Below are 23,832 nucleotides of genomic sequence, written 5' to 3' on the forward strand. Positions count from 1 at the left end.
GTGGTGTGGGGTGGGGTCTGGTGAAGGAGGAGTGGACCCTGGCCATGCGGTTGTCCAACTCAGTCTCCATCCCTCCCCTGGCAGGTACAACTGCAAGGAGGAGTTCCAGATCCACGATGAGCTGCTCAAAGCCCATTACACACTGGGCCGGCTCTCGGACTCCACCCCGGAGCACTACCTGGTGCAGGTGAGGTGGGCCCTGTCCCTTCTCCCTCTTCCAGCCTCTTCCCACCTGTCCCACCCACCTTCCTCACAGGCTTCCTCCCTAATCCACTCCTGCTTTTTCCCAGTGTCCCCTTACTGCCTCACCCTACCCCCTGGTTTCTGGGGATCTCTTCTTCCTGCTCTGCAGAGCCCCCTGCTCTTCTAGCCCTATCTGTTCCCTGCCTGGTCCCCGGCCTGCCCACCCCCGCTCCCTCAGAGCACCAGGGAGAACGAACAGAGATGGGAGTCTGAAAGCCCCCGGGGCCCCAGACTGCTGCCCCAGACGGGAAATCTCCATTCTATTCTCTTTTGAAGTTTCAGAACTTCTCTGGCATGTAGATAGAGATGCAGATATAGATGTAGATCTATCTAGATAGATCTATCTGTTTATCTCCCCCCCCCCCTTAAATATCTCCTAGTCTACAAGGATGAATGGCTTTTCATGCATCTTGTTCACTGCAAGGCCCTAGAATACCCCAAGCGCTAGAACAGTGCTTGGGTATAGTGTAGGTACTTAATAAATAGTCAGTGAATGAATGAATGAATGATAATCATGATGCTTAAACTGTATTTTTTTTTGTCTTTTGTCTTTTTAGGGCTACACCTGGGGCATATGGAGGTTCCCAGGCTAGGGGTCGAATTGGAGCTGTAGCTGCCAGCGTACACCACAGCCATAGCAACGTGGTATCTGAGCCATGTCTGCAACCTACACCACAGCTCACGGCAATGCCAGATCCTTAACCCACTGAGCAAGGCCAGGGATCAAACCTGCAACCTGATGGTTCTTAGGTTTGTTAACCACTGAGCCACGACGGGAACTCCCTAAACTGTATTTGTTAAAAGAGGGTCTGGCTGGGTGGCGGTGATGGATAGGTAGATGAGCGAACAGGCGGATGAGATATCCTTGTGGTTCCTTTGGCCCCAGAATGAAGCATTCTGGTCCCTCCTGCTCTTACCTGATCCCTGGGTAGTGTTTTCCTGTATTCTCTGTAGCCACTGCAGCCCCCAACTGGGGAGGGGAGAGTCCTGCCCATCCTCAGAACGACAGACCCCAGGAAGTGGCTTGCAGTTTTCTCTAGTTGATTCCTAGTGCCCCAGCTGTGACTCCCTTCTCGGGCCCCCTTTCCATGAGCTTCCTCTGTGGGATGAGAGATGTTTGTCTTCTGCCTGGGGAGCTGCAGGCCCACTCAAGAGCCGGCTTCGATCTTCCATGTCCTGTTCCTGGAGTGCCTCTCCCTGCCCTCATTTTTCAAGGCCTGGCCCAGATGCCACCTCCTGCTTGAAGCCTTCTTTGATTCCCCCTCAGGAGGAGTTGTCTTTCCTTTCCCCCCACTATTTGACACCACTGCCCCGGCATCACAGATAGTCACGTATTTTGTCTGCCTTTTCCATGAGGCTGCAGACAACTTGAGCACCATGTCCCCTGCCCCACCTCCCTGCTCCATGTCTCCTGGGGCCTGGGACAGAGCTTCGTCTGTAAAGATGTCCCTGAGTCATTGGCGTGGCCCCCAGTATTTCTCTCCCTACCAGGGACGCTACTTCCTGGTGCAGGATGTTGCCGAGAAGACGGACGTGCTGGGCACTCATCAGAGCTGTGGGGCTCCCAACTTCCGGCAGGTGCGGGGTGGGGCCCCTGTGTTCGGCATGGGGCAGCCCAGCCTCTTGGGATTCAGGCGGGTCCTCCAGAAACTTCAGAAGGATGGACACAGGGTAAGCATGGCCACTGTCCAGGCAGGGGCCAAGCCCCCCAAATCTGGGCAAAGAGGTTTCTGGGAGGGGCAACTTCAGAGCCTCTGGAGGGACCGGGCCATATGATGGGGAAGGTAACTGGTGACCAGAACCAGGCCCTGCCAGGCCTTGAATGCCATGATGGTCATTGTGGTCAGCATGACTGGGGAATTCTGGGTGAATGTTTATTGCATTGTCCCATATGGACATGGGAGCCCTGAGGTCAGAAGTCCCTTATACAGCTTACAGGATGATCACAGCTAACACTCATGTCCTCATGTCAGCCCTAGGAGGGTGGGGAAACCAAGGCCCAGCGAGGATCAGTGACAGAGTCCCTGAGTGGTGTCCCAAGACCCAGACACTTGGGACTCCCCGTGTCTGCTTTTAATAACTCCTCCCTCCTGCCTGATGTGGAGGCGGGGTTTTACGTGCCTCCAGGACAGAGGCTGAGGGTCTGCCGTGATTGCAGGCTCACGGTGGGCGACCTGAGTCTGATTTGACCTGGTTTAAGTTGGAGAGTCCTTGAGGGAACCAGAGTGGGGAGGGGCTGTTAACTGAGCTTGGACCCCATCTTGCCAGCAGTTTCCTCCAGGGCGGGGCCCGCCCCCATATCTGCCTGCTTGGTGCTCAGTGAATGAATGGTTGCAGGGTGGTGGCGGGCAGTTATTTCTTCAGCTGATGTTTATCAAGCACTTGACTTACCCAGGGCTTTGCGGTAGGAATTGTGGGGATGTGAAAATGACCAGGACAGAGAGGATCCTGTGGTCTAGGAAGGGAGAAAGATGTATGGATTTATAATGTTCATACAGAGCAAGAATTAACACTAGGAGATTCAGATGAAGGGCTGTTGGCCCTGAGAGGAGGGAGGGTCAGGAGCAGGTGGCATTTGGGCTGAACTTTGCTTCTGGGGTGGGATTCAGTTTACAGGGGTAGAGTGGGGTGATGAGCCTACGGGGAGGGGGGACAGTCTACCTGAGGGCCGGAGGTGGGGCAGGGGGTCCGGGTGTCCACAGCGGGAGTGGTGATGGTTCCTCCCTGCTTGGGCTCCTGGCAGGCGTGCATCATCTTCTGTGTGCGGGAGGAGCCCGTGCTGTTTCTGCGTGCTGACAAGGACTTCGTGCCCTACACGCCTCGAGACAGGCAGAGTCTTCATGAGAACCTCCAGGGCCTCGGCCCCGGGGTCCAGGCAGAGCGCTTGGAGTTGGCCATGCGGAAGGAGGTGGGGGCCCACCGGTGTGGGTGGGAGGCCGCTCTCCCTGGCAGCCTTCAGACAGCTGAGTTGAGCCCCGGCCTACAGCCCTGCTTTGCTCTCCCAGGCCCATGCTCGCCCGCTTTTCTACCTTGCTTGGGCGAGTGGCTGCTGCAAGGCCAGCTTGTGGGATGGACTTCCTGGTTCCATTTGCCCCTTTGCCACTCTGCCTTTCTCCTCCAAACTCAGCCCCCTTATTTAGAAAAGGGTCTGGTGCAGGGAAAGAGTGCTAGACTAAAAGTCCCAAGATTGAAGTTCAGCCTCTGTGAGCTGTGAGGCCTGGGCTGGGGCATGCCCTCGATGGGCCTCTGTTGCTTTTTAATGTCACTCCTGTGACACATGGAAGTTCCCAGGCTAGGGGTTCAATCAGAGCTGCAGCTGCTGGCCTACACCACAGGCATAGCAATGCCAGAGTCGAGCCGGATCTGTGACCCACACCACAGATCATGGCAATGCTGGATCCTTAACCCACTGAGGGAAGCCAAGGATGGAACCTGCGTCCTCTTGGATACTAGTTGGCTTCATTTCCGCTGAGCCACAACGGGAACTCTGAGCCTCTGTTCTGAGGCTCCATGGGGAGGGGGAACAGCTGAAGAAATAACTGCCCTCCAGAGCGTGGAGGTTTGTCAGGGTCTCTGAGGCGCTGTGACACGCCACAGGGGTGTGGAAATAGAGCGTGGGGGTCATGGTGTCCCCCTTCTCTGAGACTCCACAGGGACAGAGACCACTCTGGCCCTGGTTGCCTCCCCATCTCCCTCTCAGGCCCCCTCCTCTTTAGCTCCCTCCCGTCCTTCAGTTTGGTGGTTTAGCTGGTTCCTGCTGCCCCTTCCAACCGGGCTCCAGTGTGGGCCATGTCACTCATGTGTAGGTGGCTGCCTTTGGGCCAGTGGCCACCCCAGTCCCATCAGGACTCCCAGGGCACAGGGGGCCCCTCTGGCCATGTAGGTCTCCCTGGAGGGGAAGCAGCCTGTCTGTGGCCTCTGCGTGGCCTTGGTGCTCCAGCATTCAGCTGGACAGTCCCGTCATGGCCCCTGGCTCCCCACCTCCATCCAGATCCACGACTTTGCCCAGCTGAGCGAGAACATGTACTACGTGTACCACGACACCAACGACCTGAGGGGGGAGCCCCACACCGTGGCCGTCCGGGGCGAGGACGATGTGCACGTGACTGAGGAGGTGTATAAGCGGCCCCTCTTCCTGTGGCCCACCTACAGGTACCCGGGGCCTGTCCCATGTAGGACCCCAGTGTGCTCGGCACGTGTGCTTGCTGGGCCTGCTCTCGGGCTGAGGCCTCAGTCTGGCCACCTGCAGGTTGGCCTGAGTTCCCCACACCTCTCTCTCCCATGAGAATGAGGGGTGGGGGATGCCCGGGGTATGTGGCCCATCTGATGGGCCGCTCCATGTCACCTGGCAGGTACCACCGCCTGCCCCTGCCAGAGCAAGGGGCCCCCCTGGAAGCCCAGTTTGATGCCTTTGTCAGTGTCCTGCGGGTAAGTGGGGGCGGGAGAAGGGGGGAGGGCAAGGGTGGGGCTGGTTCTTGGAGAGTGGGTCCAGGTTTTGGCTCTGTCTCCATGGAGATGCTGGGGTGGGTGCGGCCTCTGGAGGAAGGTAAAGGGGTCAGGTGTGTCGGTGTGTGTGTGTGTGTGTGTGTGTGTGTGTGCGTGTGCGTGTATGTATATTCTCTAATGGCAGCCGAGCACTGACCATCTGGAGGGCTGGATGGTGGCTGTGGCTCGGCTGCTAACTTGCAGTGTGATTCTGGACAAATTTAACTCTTCTAGGCCTTAAGCATCTCATTTCTTTATTGGAGCTGAAAAGTCATACCCTCCAGTCATTGCCTGATATTTTCTGAGTTTTCTGCCCCAGCTGCCTTGGGAGGTCACCATGTTTAAGCTGCATCTCACAGCAGTGTAAATGTGACTGCTCTGAGCAGTTTCACCTCCAGGGCCTGGAAAAGGGGCAGGGCCTGTGCTTTTGGGTCAGTGGTGCAGGTGGAGCAGATCCAGCTGTGGGGTTTGGCCAAAGTGGCTGAGCTGCTGGTCTGGCCTCACCTATCCACACATGCTGAGGGCTCTGCGGTCCCACCGTGACTCGCTACTCGTGGCCCTTCCCCAGGAGACCCCCAGCCTGCTGCTGCTCCGAGATGCCCACGGGCCTCCCCCTGCATTCCTCTTCAGCTGCCAGACGGGCGTGGGCAGGACCAACCTGGGCATGGTTCTTGGCACCCTCGTCCTGTTTCACCATAGCGGCACTGCCTTGAGGCTGGAGTGAGTGGCGTGGGACCCAGGGCCCCAAGGGGCTGTGCCCATGAGGGGCGGGGGCGCTGCTGGGGACATATCAGGAGCCAAAGCTAAAGCTGGGAAATTGCACATCAGGGGTTCATTGCCTGGTGTGCCGCAGACTTGCCTGGTGACCTGGAGAAAATTGCTTGACCTTTCTGGGCCTTGGTGTCCCCAGTGGAGCAAATACCCCTCTCCCCCCACTGCCACCCTGATTCGGAAGGAAAACGTGGAGCCTGCAGCCCGGTGGCTCTCAGTGGCCAGATGACTGGGTGGGTGTTGACGGCAGGGCCATCCTTGAAGCCTTTGGGTGTGCCGATTATGCCACGGCCCCTTCCTTGTCAGGTCTGTCCCCACGAAGACCAAGGCACTGGCCGTGGAGCAGCTCCAGGTGGTCCAGAGCTTTCTCCACTTGGTGCCCCAGGGGAGAAGGATGGTGGAGGAGGTGAGTGAGGGGGGCCAGGCAAGGAGCTGAGACCTATGGGGTCTCCTCCTCCCCTGACACCCCTTGCCTTCGGGCCAGTCATTCTCTTTGCCCCTCTCTCTTCTCTCCTCCCTCCTGCCATCTTTCCTTGGCCCTGCTCCCTTCCCCGCTGCTGTCCCCTCTTCCCTGCCCTGGTCCCTGGCACCAGGTGGACAGAGCCATCGCCGCCTGCGCAGAGTTGCACGACCTGAAGGAAGTTGTCTTGGAAAACCAGAAGGAGCTGGAGGGCGTCCGGCTGGAGAGCCCGGCCCAGGTGAGGCGCGGAGAGCTGCTGCTTTGGCCTGAGCCTGGCAGCCTCGTTCGGTTAGATCTGCCGACTGGCTTTTCCTGATGGCTGCCTCTCCTGTGAGAAGAGCAGTTTTCAGAGGAAGGGGACCTGGGGAGCTGGGCCCGCAGGAAGAGAGGAAGTTTACTTTCCCTGACCAGGACCCCTCGCTGCAGAATAAACAGGATGGAGGAAGGGGCTGCTGGCGAGGTGCTGGGGGCCTCTGGCTCCAGATCCTTCCCAGGCTGCTCCTGGCTCCCCCTGCAAATAAAACCCTTGCTGTGTCTTTGGGAAGGCCGGGGTTTGGTCCAGCCGCTGCTTCGAGAAGAGTGATGGGCTCTGGGCTGTCTCAGCAGTCTTGTCCCTGTGCTCGGGGGAGAGGAGGTCGGCTTGACAGTGTTTGCATACAGCGCCTGGAAAGAATCTAGAGCCCGCAGAGCCTTTTTCTTCTTTAGCACTTAAAAAATGTCTTTTGAAAGTAATATCGTATTATGGAAAATTGAGAAATTAGAGAAGGAAAACTTGCCTGTCATTTAAGCACAGCTGCTGTGGGCCTTCAGGGCTGGCTGCCTTCATTTCTGAGATTCCTGATGTTCTCGTGTGGGTGCCCAGGGCACGTTTACACCCTGCTTGTTTCAATTACGGCCCTCTTTCCTGTGTTTCACGTACGGCTGTCTTTTCTGTACCTGCTTGTCACTGAGGTTTTTACTGGCTGTGTAACCAAAGCCATTGCATGGCTCAGCCATCGTTGGCCTGGCAGGCTAGGAGCAGGACCCCGGCCACCAGCTGGGTGGATGTGGGCTACCTGCTTGATCGCTCAGTGCCTTGGTTTCCCCACTTGTAAAAGGGGGGCCTCTAACGATTACTGCGCCGTAGGGGTGTTGTGAAGATGAGATGGGCTAAGATCACAAAGCATGTGGAAGGGAGCCCAGCAGAGCAGGTGGTCCTGGACTGTCACCTGCGGGCATTTACTCAGCAGGCCCCTTCTTTTAGCACAGTGGCGTCACCAGTGTAAATACTTTGTATTGAACCTCTTCATTTATAAAGATGAGGCTTTTGTGCATTTAGGATTTTTCCCCTTATAAGGTCTAGATTAAGGGTTGACAGACTCTGGTCCATGGGCCAAAATCCAGCCCACACATGTTTTGGTAAATAGGTTTTGTTGGAACACACCTTGTCTGTCCATTTATTATACTGTCTACGGCTCTCTTAGGCTGCTGGGGTGGAGTTGAGCTGTTGCAATGCAGATTGTGTGGCCTGCAAGCCTAGAATATTTATTGTCTGGTTTTTTCTTTTCTTTTCTTTTTTTTTTTTTGCCTGTGGCATATGGAAGCTCCTGGGCCACGGACTGAATCCAAGCCACAGCTGCTGTGACCTATGGCACAGCTGCGGCAACGCCAGATCCTTAACCTGCAGTGGAAACTTCTGTCTGGCCTTTTATAGAATCAAAGTTTGCTGACCACTGGCCTAGATTCCCAAAGACAGGACTGAACGTCATCCAAGGGCATGCCCTTTCTTTTGGGACTGAACACTCTCCCTTACCATCCAGAAGCTTGATCTGACCCAAGGAGAAGCCTGAGATCCACAAGTGGAGAGAGGGGCCCTTGGAATTCTCTATGATAGCCCCCTGCCCAGGGGATGCTGGGATGAGGAGTGTGTCAGCTCTTAAGCGAGGGCCTCTGGATCAAGGAAGGTTGTTTGAGCACTTGCTGCTTCAGCGCAGATGGTGGCAGTGTTGGAGCAGAGCGGGGAGCGCCAGCCTGTCTCTAGGCACAGAGCCTGCGGGGAGGCAGACCCACACCTGCAGCTGTAATGCCTGCTCTAGTCACCAGCTCTCCCTGCACCACAGAGAAACTGTAGCATGTGGCATGGGGTTAGATGTCGGAAGAACTTTCAACCTGGGAGAGCGGTGTTATCAAGGGAGGGATAGAGTGTCTTCTGAGAATTTCTGAGGCTTAACTCCTGCCCTTTGGGGATGGGGATGGGCAGCCTGAGCAGCCCCATCTTGACTACCTGCCCCCCTTCCCATCCTCTTCTCTCAGGGAAGTGGCAGCCAGCACAGTGTCCGGCAGAGGGCGCTGTGGAGCCTGGAGCGCTACTTCTACCTGATCCTGTTTAACTACTATCTCCATGAGCAGGTGGGGCCCTCGGGGGTGAGTGGACCCACACCCCCTCTCCTGGAGCCTCTCCAGCCTCCCCACCCAGTGACTGGCATGAGGTTGATGGGGACCCCTGTGGAGCTGAGGAGGGGTGAGGGGACATGCGTGTTTGTTCCAGAGGAAGGAAGGCGGGTATGGGGCGGGGGCAAGGGGAATCCTAGATAGAGGGGTGGTCCCTGAGCAGGTCAGGCCAAGGGAGACCCCACCTCTCTTTCCTCTGGGCCCGTCTCTGTCCCCATAGTCAGGGCATCGGGACTTGGCACCATCTTGCTTCAGACTTCTGGTCCTCTCTCCTCACCCCTCGTCCCTGACCTGGGCCGAGATGGCTGTCTCCTGGGGCTCCCCCACCACAGGGCAGGCAGGGAGAGTTTGGGGTGGCCCTGTGCCCCTGAACCCCCATCTCTCTCTGCCTCGGGCTGTAGTACCCGCTGGCTTTTGCCCTCAGTTTCAGCCGCTGGCTGTGTGCCCATCCTGAACTCTACCGCCTGCCTATGACACTAAACTCAGTGGAGCCTGTGGCCCCCGGGGACCTCATCGCCACGGGCTCCCTGGTGAGTGTGGCCGGCTGGCTGGGAAGTGGGAGTGGGTGTAGATGTGGGCTGGGGCTAGTAGAGCCGGGTTCCTGTGGGGTTGAACTAAGCATTGCCCTCCCAGGAGGCAAAGGAGTGACAGCCTGTGGCGGTGTCGGGATCTTCCTGTGAACAAAACGGGGCCATTCTCAGGCCCTAAGAAGTGGCTGCAGCTCTGCTTGCTATTCCAATACCCGCTTCTCATTCTCAAACCCACGTGCTCTGGGCAGGGAGTCAGGAGACCTGGTTCTGGTATCTTTGCCGCCAGGGTCTCACCTTTGAGCCTCAGCTTCCTCATCTGGAGAATGGGCACCATCGCTCTTTTTGCCAGGGTCGTTGTGAAGCTCCAGGGTGCAAAAGTGCTTTGTAAACTGTAAAGCGCTGGTGGTCCCACCCCTCCACCCACCTTGGGCTGGGCTCTGAACCTCAGTGGGTTGCTGTGGGTCCCAGGTTTGCCACTCTCCCTGCAGGGGGTGGATGACCTCATCTCCCCGGATGCACTCAGCACTGTCAGAGAGATGGATGTGGCCAACTTCCGGCGGGTGCCCCGTATGCCCATCTATGGGACGGCCCAGCCCAGTGCCAAGGTGACCACCCAGTGGGCCTGCTTGTGGGGTGGGCGAGGGGGGAGCCGAGCCCTTTCACTGACCGCCCCTTGTCCCCCAGGCCCTGGGGAGTATCCTGGCCTACCTGACTGACACCAGGAGGAAGCTGCGGCAGGTCGTGTGGGTCAGCCTGAGGGAGGAGGCTGTGCTGGAGTGTGATGGGCACACCCACAGCCTGCGATGGCCTGGGCCCCCCATGACCCCCCATCAGCTGGAGGTGAGGCCCTCCTGCCTTATAAGCACCCCTGCCTTGGAGGTCTTCTGGGGAGGTGGCCTGCAAGGGTCTTCAGGAGCTTCCATGCTCCCCTTGTGCAGACGGAAAAATTGATTAGCAGTCTGGGGGTGTGGCTGATTCAGGACCCCATGCTGGCCGCCCCCTCCCCAGCTTCAGGTCTGGCTCTGAACCTTGAGGCTCTAGAATGGGCTGGGATCAGCCCAGAAGCCTGCCTCGTCCTGGCCACAGCAGGCTCTGGGCTGTCAGGGGGTGGCCTCAGCGGCCTGAGCCCTCTGTTCTCCTCTCCCCTAGAACCTAGAGACCCAGCTGAAGGCTCACCTGAGCACGCCCCTCCCAGGGGCGGAGGACCCCCGGACCCGCAGGTTCCAGACGTGCCTCACCATGCAGGAGGTCTTCAGCCAGCAGCGTGGGGCCTGCCCTGGCCTCACCTACCACCGCATCCCTGTGCCAGACTTCTGCGCCCCCCGTGAGGAGGTGAGGGGCTGTGTGGCTGAGGCCCCTGGGGAGGGACAGGACGCCCTCCTGCCTCCCTGGGGCCTGGGCTGTGGACATTGCTCCCCTGAGGGACTAAGCTTGTTCTACAAAGTTTCAGATGGACCCAGGTGATCTATTCACATGCCTTCCAGGCTGTGTGTGTGTGTTTATTACGTGTTGTAGGTGTGCGGGAGGGTGGGTGAGCAAGCACTTCCCTGGTCTTGGTGGAGTTTGTGTGTCTGTCGGGGAATGTGTTGGGAGGGCGTGTGTGTGCGGATTGTGTATATGTATGTGGTGTGTCTGTGTCTGTGGAGGCCGTGATGTATCTCTCGTCTTTACTAGGGGATGTGTGTGCGGAGAGCGTGTCTTGCGGGGAGGTGTGTGTGGTGTGGTGCGTGTTGTGTGGGGTTTGTAGAGGAGGATGCGTGGAATGCTGTGTGTGACTGAGGGTGTTTGTGTGAGCGTGTGGTATCTTCAGGTTTGTGCCTGTGGATGTCACTGTAGCTGTGTATCTTTAAGGTGTGTGTGGTGTGTGTGTCAGGGATGTATTGTGTGGGGCTCTCTGTGTGCCTGTGTGATATGTCAGTTGTTTGCATCACGTGTCTGTGTCTGTCTGTGCGCGGCGTGTGATGTGCCCTGTGTGATGGATGGTGATGGGGCTTCTATTTCCCCCTCCCTTTGCCCTGCGGGTCTGGCTGCCTGTAGTTTGTTGCCCCCTAGTGGCCGTGCCGTGCAATGATCAGCTGAGGTGGGGAATGCCCTCTAGCTGGGACTTGGGTTGGGTCCACCTCACATGGGCAGTAGGGCTGGGGGTGCAGGACATGGTGCATGGTGGGCAGCATGTTTGCTCACAGTCCAGTCCCTGGGTGGGAGCTGGACTGCACATAGGGTGTGACTCTTTATGTGCACACAGTCTTGTGGGCATACACCCCAGTGAGTTCAGTGTGTGTATTCAAGGTTGTGAGCCAGCAGAGCCAGGCTTGGGGCACACACTCCCAGGACAGCGGCTGGGGTTGCCATTGGGAGGGATGGGGCGGGGGTGTGGGCCAGCTTGGGAGTGTGTGCAGCCGGGAGCATGGCTGACTCAGACCTCGGTCTCCCGGTGCAGGATTTTGACAGGCTGCTGGAGGCCCTGCAGGCTGCCCTTGCCAAGGACCCGGGTACTGGCTTCGTGTTCAGCTGCCTCAGCGGCCAGGGCCGGACCACGACCGCTATGGTGGTGTCTGTGCTTGTCTTCTGGCACATCCAAGTACGTGCGGTCTCCTGTGTGAGAACAGGAATCTGCCCAGGCAGGGTGGGCGTCGGTCCCTGGGGACCTGGACCATGGTGGGTGGATGGGGGCAGAGCCCTCTCCGGTCAGCCCTGGGCAGACCCTCGGTCAGGGCTCTGGGCATCGGGAGAGGTGCTCCCAGCCCAGCAGCTGTCCTTCCTCAGGGCTTCCCCGAGGTGGGCGAGGAGGAGCTTGTGAGTGTGCCTGACGCCAAGTTCACCAAGGGCGAGTTTGAGGTGAGCACGCTCCGTGGGGACCCCACGGGACACCTGGGGGAGGGGAGAGGATGCGTCTTCCTGGCAGGTCTGGAAGCACCATTGCCTGCTTCCACCTCATCACATCACTGCCTCCTATTCCCATTTCACAGATAAGCAAACCAAGGCACGGGGCAGCTTGGCCCTGGCAGATGGCCTTGGAGAAGTGGGGGCTGGTATACCCCAGTCTTCCTGGCTCTGCTGCTGGGCTGCTGTGTGCCCTGGGGAGGCCACTGGCCCCCACTGGCTGGGTAACATTGACAACAACCTCTCAGGCACCTGGGACCCAGCTGTGGTTGGTGACCTTGGTGGTCGGCTCCTGCCCACCTGGCCAGCCTCACCCCATGCCCCTCCCCTGCCCTCCCTGCTGTCCTGACACCCTGGCCTTGGTGCAGTTTCCCATACTTGCCAAGCTCTTTCAGCTTCTGAGTCTTTACTCATTCTTTTCCCTGCCCCGGGACCACTTCTCTCTTCCTTCTCCTTTCTGATCCACTGAGTCTTTTCTTCTTATTTTGTTGTTGTGGTGAAACATACAAACATAAAATTTACCATGTTGCCCACTTTTCAGTGGACAGTTCTGCGACATTAAATACATTCACATTATTGTGCAGCCATCATCACTTTTCCTCAGGCCAGATGGACTGTACGCATTAAACACTAACTCATGGTCTCTCCCCCAGCCCCAGGCAGCCACCCCTCTCCTTTCTGTCTCTATGGATTTGACTCTTTTGCATACCTCGTATAAGTAGAGTCGTACAGTGTTTGTCCTTTTGTGACTGGCTCATTTCACTTAGCATAGTGTCCTCAAGGTTCACCCATGGTGAGCACAAATCAGAATTTCGTTTCTTAAAAGACTGAACAGTATTCCTTTGTTAAGTGTTGACTACATTTGATTTATCCATTCATCTGTCCATGGATTGCCTTCCCTTTTGGCTATTGCAAAATTATGTTGCACAAATTTATGTTGCACTAGAATTGCTAGATCAACTGGTAATTCTGTTTAATTTTTGCAGAACTGCCATATTGTTTTCCATGGCAGCTGTCCCGTACACATTCCGCAGCAAAGCACAAGGGTTCCAGTTTCTCCTCATTCATGCCAACACTTTATTTATTTATTTGTTTATTTTTATAATACCCTTCCTAGTGGGTGTGAAGTGACCTCTCACTGTATTTTTTTTTTTTTTTTGGCTGCATCCATGGAGTATGAAGTTCCCGGGCCAGGGATTGAATCGCAGCCGCAGATGCGACCTGTGCCACAGCTGTGGCAACGCCGGATCCTTAACCCACTTTGCTGGGCTGGGGATTGAACCTGTGCCTCCTCAGTGATCCGAGCTGCTGCAGAGACAATGCCAGGTCTTTATCCTGCTGTGTCACAGTGGGAACTCCCTATCTCGCTCTGGTTTCGATTTGCATTTCTCCAGTGACTAGCGAGCTTGAGCATTGTTTCATCTGCTTTATGGCCATATGTGGATCTTCTGAGGAGAAATGTCTATTTGAGTTCTTTGCCCATTTTTGATTTGGGTTATTTGAATTGTAGGAACTCTTTACACGTTCTGAATGTCCGTCCCTCGTTAGACATTTCATCGTTCCGTGGGGTGCCTTTTTACTCTGTTCACAGTGTCCTTTCACGCAAGTTTTTAATTTTGATGAAGTTCAGTTTGTTGATTTTTTTTGTTTGTTTGTTTCCTGTGCTTTTGGTGTCATATCCAAGAAGTCATTGCTAAATGCAATGTGATGAAGCTTTTCTTCTGTGTTTTCTTCTAAGATTCTGATAGTTTTAGCTCTTACATTTACCCCTTTGATCCACTTTGAATTTATTTATTTATTTATTTATTTTATTATTATTATTTTTTTTGGCTTTTTGCCATTTCTTGGGCCGCTCCCACAGCATATGGAGATTCCCAGCCTAGGGAATTGGAGCTGTAGCCACCGGCCTACGCCAGAGCCACAGCAACGTGGGATCGGAGCCGAGTCTGTGACCTATACATTCCAGCTCACTGCAACGCCAGATCCTTAACCCACTGAGCAAGGCCAGGGATCGAACCTGCAACCTCATGGTTCCTAGTCGGATTCGTTAACCACTGAGCCACGACAGGAACTCCTTGAATTTATTTTTGTATGTGGTAAAAGGTAAGGGTCCAGGTTCATTCTTTCGCATAGATACCCAGTTTTTCCCAGCACCATTTGCTGAAAAGAATATCTATTTCCCAGTTGAATGGTTTGACCATGTATGCATTAGGGTTTATTTCCAAGTCAAATTCCTCATCTTCACGTCAGTCCCTGAGATGTGATGGTTAGAACTCTCTCTCTCTTTTTTTTTTTTTTTGTCTTTTTGCCATTTCTTAGGCCGCTCCCGCGGCATATGGAGGTTCCCAGGCTAGGGGGTCTATCGGAGTTGTAGCCGCTTGCCTACGCCAGAGCCACAGCAACGCAGGATCTGAGCCGCGTCTGCAAACCTACACCACAGCTCACAGCAACGCCGGATCCCTAACCCACTGAGCAAGGGCAGGGACCGAACCCGTAACCTCATGGTTCCTAGTCAGATTCGTTAACCACTGTGCCACGACGGGAACTCCAGAACTCTCTTCTCACACCCAGTCTTGGGTCAGGAGCTCTGGGTGCCCTGCCTTCTTCACCCTTCAAGCCCTCAGCGTGAGATGCCCTTTGTACTTCCAGTTGACAGATGAGGAAACTGGGGTGTGGGGAGCCCAGCTCATCACCCTGAAGCCACGTCAGAGGGGCGACAGGGTCAGAGCACAGGCCAGGTGGTTGACCTCTGAATCAGGGTTCTAAAGTTACATCATGTGACCCAGAGATACTCTTGTACCCATATCCTCACCTACCCCAAGACATTCTCTTGTCTGGAGCAGCTTCCTTTGTAATTAATTCAGGCCCATTGAGCCCACATTCCAGTGGAGCATTCAATAGAGTGTGGAGAGGGCTGAAGGTGCAGCTGGGGGAGTCCAGGAAGGCTTCGTGGAGGAGATGACCTATGAGTGCATTTTAGGAAGATGTGTCCGTCTGCCGGGGCAGGGGGTGGGTGGAGGGATAGTTTGCAGAGGGGATCAAGCATGCCAAGCACAAGTCTGGAAAGGGCAGGAACTGTGGAAGGCTCCAGTTGGCTAGAATGGAAGGAGGCAGGGCTGACGTGGGGACCCCTGATTCTGAGGACCCTGGGGGGCCCAACTGTGTGTTTGACCCTAACCTTGAGGCCAGCAGGGAAATAGGGGTCCTGATAGATTCTCATTCTGGGGGGCCAGTGTGTGGAAGAGGGAGTGGAGAGGCTGGGCCTGAGTGAGGAGGGGCCGCCCTGTGAACAGGAGATGCCCAGGCAACATTGGTCAGTCTTGGGGGCCATTGGTCATGGGAGAAGAGAGACATCCAGGATGACCTGGGGTTTCTAGCTGGTGCTGGTGACAGCTGTGGAGGTGACGAATTCAAGAAGAGGAGTGATTTAAGGGGAGAGGCTAGGAGTTTGGCTCTGCCTGGAGACCTTCCCCCAGGCCTTCCTGGGGACTTGTCTGTAGCCCATGCTCCTTTCAAGGGAGGTGTCCACCCTAGAGCTCCAGACCTGGCTGTGGCCCGAGCCACATTAGCCGAGGGTCCTCTCAGGCAATGGGTTCTCTCTCCTCCCATTGGGCTGAAGCCCAACCCTGCCCATATTCTCACCCTGGGCAGGTTCCTCCTGAGAACCACAGGGTAAGGGAGAGCCTCGCTGCCACTACCCCACTGGGACCCACTCGTGGAGATGGGCCAGAGTGAGAGCAGGGTGCGTGGGGCAGGGATCTGCTCTTTCGTTTGCTTAACATTGTGCGTGGGGCGCTTCCTGGCTGGAAGCTCTTGCTCTCAGGGATCAGGGGGGCTTCTCGTCCTGTGGGGTGCAGGTGGCAACAGCAAGGGCATGGAGCTCAGCAGCTCTTGACACCAGCGCTCTGAATGGACTGAGTTGGGCTGCTGGGTGGGCACTGAGGGGGCCCCAGGAAGGCATTTAAGCTGTGGGAGGGGTTATGATTGAGGCTGGGGTGGGAGGGCAGTGGGGTCAGGCATTGGGGGACCTTGTAGACTTCGGAGGGCTTTCGGTTTTTATGTTGAGGGCAAGGGAGCCAGGAAGAGACAGAAGCCAGGAATTTTACAGAAAGGACACGCTCACATTTATACTTTGGAAAGACCCCTCTGCCTGCCAGGGAGGGGAGGAGGGGGGCTGCTGCAGTTGAGGTGAGAGGTGATGCAGGCCTGGCTTGGTGCTGCCGTGGGGGTGCAGGGTAGACAGATTTGGAGGGGGGTCCATAGGGGAGTGGGCAGGAGGGAGACTGCGGGCAGGAGCCCTGCCCTGCACGGTGACCTCAGCGGGCCTCAGTTTACATCAGAGGAGTGGGGTCCACACTGGGTTCCTCAGAGCTGGGTGTCCCCACAGTGCCTGGGGGCTGCTGTGGAGTGGACAGGGAGCCGGCAGGGCCCCCGCAGGGCTTATCATCCATGCTCTCCTCGCCCCACCAGCCCCAGTTACAGGACAGCTGTTTGTTGTACAAATTAGAGCCCTGGATAAGGTTTTGTTGGTGGCAAGCTTCCTACAGCTTAAAAAATAAGCACCTCGGGAGCCCTGGGGCCTCAGAGAGATCCAGCAAAGCCCTTGTTCCCCATCTGAGAACTGAGGGCCAGTCCGGGCCAGTTTTGAGGCCCTTGGTGTGGGGTGAGCCTGTCGCCAGGGCCGGAGACCTTGCCCTGCCCCCTTGGCTTCCGCGCTGCTCATCTCCCGTCCTCTGGCCCCAGGTGGTGATGAAGGTGGTGCAGCTGCTGCCCGACGGGCACCGTGTGAAGAAGGAGGTGGACGCAGCGCTGGACACGGTCAGTGAGACCATGACGCCCATGCACTATCACCTGCGCGAGATCATCATCTGCACCTTCCGCCAGGTGAGCCCCGCGCAGAAGGCAGCCAGTGTGGGCACAGGGTGGCAACGGGGCCCACGGGACCCCCAGGGGCTCTCGGGCATTTCTCCACCTTCTGGAAGTGGCGGCGATCCCTGCTGTGGAAACATACCCTGCCCTGGCTGCCTTCTGGGGCGCGCGGCCGGGTGTGGGCAGGGGTGATCTTCAGGGTATTTAACAGCGGCCGAGGGCCTGGGACTGTTGAGGATGCGACCAGTCAGAAGGAACACCTTTTCTGAGAGCGCTGTGGTGCCAGGCAATCGCCCTCCAGTTTCTGGGCCACAGGGGCTCTGAGGGTCCTGGGGGACCTGGGCTGGAGGCAGGCGGGCAGATGGGGCCCCTGTGCGGCCCTGGAGAGTGGTTGTTTAATGCCCAGCAGGGAAGCAGGTCAATGTTCTCACAGCTGATGCTGCCTGAGGGACTGGTTTTTTTTTTTTTTTTTCTCTTTTTAATCTTTTTAGGGCTGTACCTGCGGCATATGGAGGTTCCTAGTCTAGGGGTTGAATCAGCTGGAGCCGCCGGCCTATACCACAGACACAGCAACCCCAGATCCGAGCCGCATCTGTGACCCACACCACAGCTCATGCAATGCTGGATCCTTAACCCATTGAACGAGGCCAGGGATCAAACCCACATCCTCATGGATACATGATGGGTTTGTTACTGCTAAACCATGACAGGAACTGGGCGTTTAATCAAAGAAATCAGAAATTTTCTATAAAAGTCTGGATTTCATATAGAAATTCAGATTTATAGCCTACCTAGAAAAAGTGTGCCCTCCAGTTGGCTGTGGTCCCCACACGCAGACCACCTGGCCCAGTGGTGTAACCCACCAGGCTGCTGTGGTCATCAGTGTGGAGGTGGTCCCTGGTCTCTGGGCGGAGCATGCTGACCTGCCTAATTCTGTTCTTCTCTGGCCCAATGAACTTGATTGGCCTCTGGGGCAGAGGAGGGTGCTGGAGTGGGGTTGGGGGGCAACTGTGTGGGGAGCCAAGGATTCGAGAAGACTGTGCCCGAAGTGAGGACCACCCCCTGGTGCCGACATTGTGCTCTCTGCTGCTGGCCAGCGGTCCCCAAGGTCAGCTCCTGCCTGTGGCCCCTAGAGAGGAGGGGCAGCTCCAAGCCAGCCCCGTGCTCAGCCTGCACCCAGCTCATGTTGTGAATGGCTTCGCTCAGGGTCACGGATCAGACTGTGTTTCGGAAAAAGAGCCACTTGGAGTCGGGCTATGCCCAAGGTCAGAGATCAGTTGGAAGGGCTGCCAGGTTTTTGGGCGCGGGGAGGGTGGTTAAGGAGTTTCGGAAAGTGGACTTTGCTGAGCTTTGGAAGATGGACTAGTTTTCTCCAGGGCCAGCAGCTCCATTGTATCCCCTTTGGAGTTGCCTGTGGGTTTCATTCGTGGTGGTTTCATATGCTGCCACCCTGAGCGACTGAGCTGATTCAGTAGACAAGAGGCACTGAGAGGGCCGAGGATGGAGGCTTCCGTGTCTCTCTGTACTGGAGACCCAAGTTGTGGAAAAGGAGTGCCTAGCTCTGCTTCAGAGCACTGTGGGCCCCTCCCCACACTGGCCCCATGGTGTCAGAGTCCCCTCCTCCACATCCCCGTCCTTCCAGCCCTGCTGGCTCTTCACTGCCTTCAGGCAATCCGGGTATCCCACACACATTCCCCCCAAAATGATAGGCACCCCCTTTCCCCGAGCTCTGCAGCTGTGGGTGTTCACTGTGGGGCACACGGAGGGTGCATCAGGGAGCATGAGGGGGACGCGAGCCACAGGGAGAGAGGAGAGGTCCCACAGAGCTATAATGAGAGCCGGGGGAAGGCACTCCAGGTGGGAGGGCTGCATGGGCAAAGAGTCAGAAGCCAAAAGATGCAAAGTAAGTTCAGAGGCAGTGAAGGTGCTTTGGTGCCCACGAACACCGTTGTGTTGGAAGTTGTCAGAGATGAGGTTGGATGGGTAGGTTGGCTCTATTCTGCTGGAGTGGGAGTGAAGCAGGGTGTGGTTGGGACTCTGTTTAGCAGTAGGTGCTCTGGCTGCCTTTGGTGGGTGCCTTTGGGGTGTGGGGTATTTATTGAGGAGGCACGAAGCAGAGCTAGCAGAGGCCTCTCACCTCTTTCCTCCAGGCCTGCCTCACCCAAAGGCCAGGTTAGTGCCAGTCTCTGCCGTGGGAGGATGGAAATCCCTGAGCCCATCCCTGGGCTTCCTGGTGGTGATGGGGTGGGTGGGGCCAAGGGCCAGGGGCCCGTAGAAACAAGAGGTAAAGTCATTCCCCAATTTGGCCACCAGGTGGCACCAGTGAGCTCTGCTTGGGCCAAACTCTCAAGAGCTGAAGAGCAGAGGGGCCTGAGAGGTAATGCAGCCTTTCTCACCCTGGCTGCATAGTAGATTTACCTGGGAGCTTTAAATCAATCCGTGCCTGAGCTCCATCCCCAGAGAGTCTTATTTAGTTAATCTACTGGAGGCCAGGGCATGGGTCTTTTCTTAATGTTTGCCAAGTATAGTGAGGGTTAAGATCCACATATTCTAAGTAGGGGTCCCCAGCTTTAGCGAGGTTCTGTATCCCTGAAGGACTTGTTAAAATGCATGTTGCCGGGTCTACCTCTGAGCTCTTGATTCTGTAGGTTTAGGTGTCTAGCAAGCATCATCTAGCTGCTGATGCCTCTAGGTGGGGACCATACCAGTGATCTGCCGCTGGACTGTCTCACCCTCTTGTGCTCTCTCTCTCTTTTTTTTTCCTCTTTGGCCATACCTGCAGCCTGCAGAAGTTCCTGGGCCAGGGATCAAACCACTGCCAAAGCAGTGACAGCACTGGATCCTTAACCCCATGCACTACAAGGGAACTCTGCCCTTTCCTTTTATAACAGATTTATCGAGATCTAACTCAAATGCCACACAATTCCCTTGTTTAAAGTGTGCAGATCAGGAGTTCCCATTGTGGCTCAGCGGCAGCGAACCCGACTATTATCCATGAGGAAGCAGGTTTGATCCTTGCCCTTGCTCAGTGGGTTAGGGATCTGGCGTTGCCATGCGCTGTGGTGTAGGCCAACACCTGTAGCTCCAATTCAACCCTAGCTTGGGAACCTCCATATGCTACAGGTGCGGCCCTAAAAAGACAAAAAAAAAAAAAAAAAAGAATGTGCCCGCCAGTGGTTTCTGCACATTCACAGAGCTGCATAACCATCATTACCTCAATCAAGCTTAGGACACTCTCATCACCCCTAAAAGAAACCTCTTACACGCATTCATAGTCTTTCCCATTTCCCTCTTCCCCCAGCCCTCGGCAACCACCAATCTACTTTCTGTCTCTGGAGCTTTGCCTCTTCTAGACATTTCATATAAATGGAACTATACACTTTTTGGTCCTTTGTGACTAGCTTCTTTTTCTTAGCATGTTTGAACATGAATCAGTATTTCCTTCTTTTCTATGACTGAATGCTGTTCTGTTGTGTGGATGTATTACATTTTGTTTGTCTATTCTGCCTTTGGTGGACATTGACTTGTTTCCACTTTTCGGCTATTAGGAATATAATGCTGCTGTGAGCATTCATGTACATGATTTTGTGTGGGCATGTTTTCAGTCCTTTTGGATAGGTACGTAGGAGTGGAATTGCTGGGTCATTTTATAACTCTAGGTTTCATCTCTTGGGAACTGCCAGACTTTTCTGAAGTGGCTGCACCATTATCCATTCTCCTTGGCAGTGTGCGAAGGTTCCAGTTTCTCCACATCCTCTCCAGCACTAGTGATTGTCCTTTTTTTTTTTTCTTCTTGTCTTTTTAGGGCCGCACCTGCAGCATATGCAAGTTCCCAGGCTGGGGGTTGAATCGAAGCTACAGCTGCTGGCCTGCGCCACAGCTGTAGCAGTGCTGGATCCAAGCCACATCTGTGACCTACAGCACAGCTCACGGCAACACTGGATCCTTAACCCACTGAGTGGGGCCGGGGATTGAACCTGCATCTTTGTGGTTACTAGTCAGGAGCCACAACGGGAACTCCTAGTGATTGTCCTTTTTGATTCGAGCTATCCCATTGGATGTGAATGCTGCTTTATCATGGTTTTGATTTGCATTTCTCTTATGACTAATGTTAATCATCTCTTCCTGAGCTTATTGGCCATTTTTGTATCTTTCTTGGGGATTTGTCTATTCAGATCCTTTGCCCATTTTTCAATTGGTTTTTTAATCTTTTTATTATTAAGTCATATGTAGTTTTTCATATATGCTAACTATCCTTATATATTTCAGAGACATATCAGATATATGATTTGCAAAACTTTTTTTCCTATTTTTGAGGTTGTCTTCACTGTCTTGATGAAGTCCTTTGAAGCATGCAAGTTTTAAATTTTTTTTTTTTTTTTGGTTTTTTTAGGGCTTCACTCACAGCATTTGGAGTGTGGCCCTAAAAAGTTCCCAGGCCTATTCTACAGGTCGAGTCAGAGCTATAGCTGTTGGCCTATGCCACAGCCACAGCAACACGGGATCCAAGCCACATTTGTGACCTACACCACAGCTCATGGCAACACCAGATCCTTAACCCACTGAGCGAGGCCAGGGATCAAACCTGCGTCCTCATGGATACTAGCCAGATTCACTTCCACTGAGCCACTATGGAAACGCCAAGTTTTAAATTTTGACTGTGTCCAGTTTATCTGTTTTTCCTTTTGTTGCTTGTGCTTCTGGTGACATGCTTAATCTAAGACCATAAGGATTTTACCCCTGTTTTCTTCTGAAAATATTATAGTTAGAACTTATTTAGTCTTTGATCTATTTTGAGTTAATTTTAAAATTTGAGGTGGGGTTTAACGTCATTCTTTTTGCATGTAGATAACCATGTGTCCCAGCACCCTTTGTTGAAAAGATAATTCTTTCCTCATAGGAACTATTTTGACACCCTTAAAGAAAAGCATTGACTCTAAATGTGAGGATCTATTTCTGGACTCTCAATTCTATTTCACTGATCTATTGACTGATCTGTTTGTCTACCCTATGACAATTTATAGTGTATTCATTACTATAGCTTTGTATTGACGTTTTTGAGATCAGGAAGTGTGAGTTCTCCAGCTGTGATTTTCTTTTTCAGGATGTTTTGATTCTTCTAGGTCCCTTGCATTTCCACACGGATTGTAGGCTCAGCTTGTCAATTTCTGCAAAGATGCCGACTGAGATTTTGATAGGGATTGCACTGCATCCCTTTAGGGAGTATTGCCGTGTTAACAATAGTCACTCTTCTGATCCATGAAAATGAGATAGCTTTCCATGTATTTAGGTCTTCTTTAATTTCTCACATGATGTTTTAAAGTTTCCACAATGTAAATTTTATACTTCCTATGTTACATTTATTCCTGAGTATTTTACTATTTTTATGCTATTGTAAGTGGAATTGATTTCTTAATTTCATTTTTTTTTAGTTTGTTCACTGCTACTGTATAGAAATACAACTGATATTTGTATATGGTTCTTCTGTCTTCAGTCTTGGAGAACTCATTTATTAGTTCTAATACTTTTACTTTTTTAGAGAATTCCTTAAGAATTTTCTACATGCAAGATCATGTCGTCTGCAAATAGATTTTTCTTTTCAATCTGGAGGGATGCCTTTTATTAATTTTCTTGTCTGATTGCCCTGGCAAGATCTTCCTGCACAATGTTGACTAGAAGTGCCAGGAGCAGACATCATGGTCTTATTCCTGATCTTAAAAGGAAAGCTTTCAGAGGTCTCATTGTGGGTCAGCAGAAGCAAACCTGACTCGTATCCATAAGGATGTGGGTTTGATCCCTGGCCTCCTTCAGCAGGTCAAAGATCCGGCGTTGTCGTGAGCTAGGGCGTAGGTCATAGATGAGACTAGGATCCCTCACTGCTGTGGCTGTGGTGGAGGCGGCAGTTGCAGCTCCAATTTGACCCCTCGCCTGAGAACTTCCATATGCTGTGGGTGCAGCCCTAAAAAGCAAGGCAAAAAAAATAAAAGAGGAAAGCTTTCAGTCTTTCACTATTAAGTATGATTTCATAGACTTCTTTTGTCAGATTGCAGAAATTTCCTTCCATTTGTAGTTTACTAAGTGTGTGTGTGGTTTTTTTTTTTTTTTTTTTTAATGATGAGATGTTAAATATTGTCAAATGCCTTTTCTCTGTCCATTGAGATGATTCTCTGGTTTTTGCCCTTTCTTCCTTTGGGATAGGTTATTGTTTGAATTGATCTTTGGGTATTAAACCAAGCTTGCATTCCTGAGATTAAACCCTAGTTGGTCATGGTATGTGACTGTCTTTAGATATTGCTGCCTTTGCTTTGTTGAGGATTTTTGCCTCCCATTCATCAGCGCTATTGATCTGTGGTTTTTCCTATGAGGTGTTTGGTTTGGCATTAGGATGACACTGGCCTCATCATAGAATGTTACCCTCTCACTTTTTACAGATGCGGAGACAGGAGAGGGAGAGAGGGTATCACAAGTGCATTAGTCAGCGGGGCTGGCATGCCGGAATACCACAGACTGCATGCCTTAACCAGCACACATCTATTTTCTCTCAGTTCTGGAGGCTGGCAAGTCCACGGTCAGGGTTCTGGCTGATTGGGTTTCTAGTGAGGGCTCTCATCCTGGCTTAGGTACAGCCGCCTTCTCGTTGTGTCCTCACACGGCCTGTCCTCACGGGTGTGTGTGTGTGTGTGTGTGTACAGAGAGGAGAAGGGAGGGGGGGGCTCTCTGGTATCTCTTTATAAGGACACAAATCTCAGAGGTTGTCTATTCATAGACGCCTGGAAGGGCTGTTGGAGAAAACAGAAAGAACCCCAAGCACCCTTATTCCTGTAGTCAGGGTGTCACACACCCGTGTTAACAGAAGGAAGGACCTTTCTAGGGTTGCCAATGTGTGACCTTGTTAAACACGCCCATGTGGGGGGAAGGAAGGAAGGAAAGGAGCAAAAATGAACAAACCCAACTACCATCTCCTATGGCTGGCATCTCATAAGAGAAAGGATATTTTAACACCAGCAAAATAGAGTGGCTGTTCTCAGGCTAGAGGACAGTCCTTGAAAAGATTTCTATTTCTAAATGCCTGTGGACTTGGGAAACTGGCCGTGGACCTAGATTTGGGGAATTATTGCTGCTTCTGGCGACGAGGCCAGTGTTTACTTTAGTCAGAAAGGC

At 53.8% G+C, this 23,832-nt stretch overlaps 1 protein-coding gene across 3 annotated transcripts in view; it reads left to right on the forward strand.

The window, feature by feature from the left end:
• The window catches only part of PALD1 (phosphatase domain containing paladin 1), a 99,399-nt gene that overhangs the window by 60,570 nt on the left and 14,997 nt on the right, over positions 1–23,832 (forward strand). For all 3 annotated transcript variants that reach the window (XM_047760503.1, XM_047760502.1, XM_047760501.1), the window contains exons 3-18: positions 85–187; positions 1,735–1,914; positions 2,987–3,151; positions 4,235–4,395; positions 4,596–4,671; positions 5,297–5,448; positions 5,806–5,905; positions 6,093–6,197; positions 8,252–8,347; positions 8,791–8,919; positions 9,408–9,524; positions 9,604–9,759; positions 10,069–10,251; positions 11,360–11,500; positions 11,686–11,757; positions 16,546–16,686. In XM_047760503.1, the coding sequence (XP_047616459.1) occupies positions 85–187; positions 1,735–1,914; positions 2,987–3,151; positions 4,235–4,395; positions 4,596–4,671; positions 5,297–5,448; positions 5,806–5,905; positions 6,093–6,197; positions 8,252–8,347; positions 8,791–8,919; positions 9,408–9,524; positions 9,604–9,759; positions 10,069–10,251; positions 11,360–11,500; positions 11,686–11,757; positions 16,546–16,686 (2,077 nt within the window). The remainder of the gene's footprint in view (positions 1–84; positions 188–1,734; positions 1,915–2,986; positions 3,152–4,234; positions 4,396–4,595; positions 4,672–5,296; positions 5,449–5,805; positions 5,906–6,092; positions 6,198–8,251; positions 8,348–8,790; positions 8,920–9,407; positions 9,525–9,603; positions 9,760–10,068; positions 10,252–11,359; positions 11,501–11,685; positions 11,758–16,545; positions 16,687–23,832) is intronic.

This window comes from Phacochoerus africanus, chromosome 15, assembly GCF_016906955.1.
Source record: "Phacochoerus africanus isolate WHEZ1 chromosome 15, ROS_Pafr_v1, whole genome shotgun sequence".
Classification (NCBI taxonomy): domain Eukaryota; kingdom Metazoa; phylum Chordata; class Mammalia; order Artiodactyla; family Suidae; genus Phacochoerus; species Phacochoerus africanus.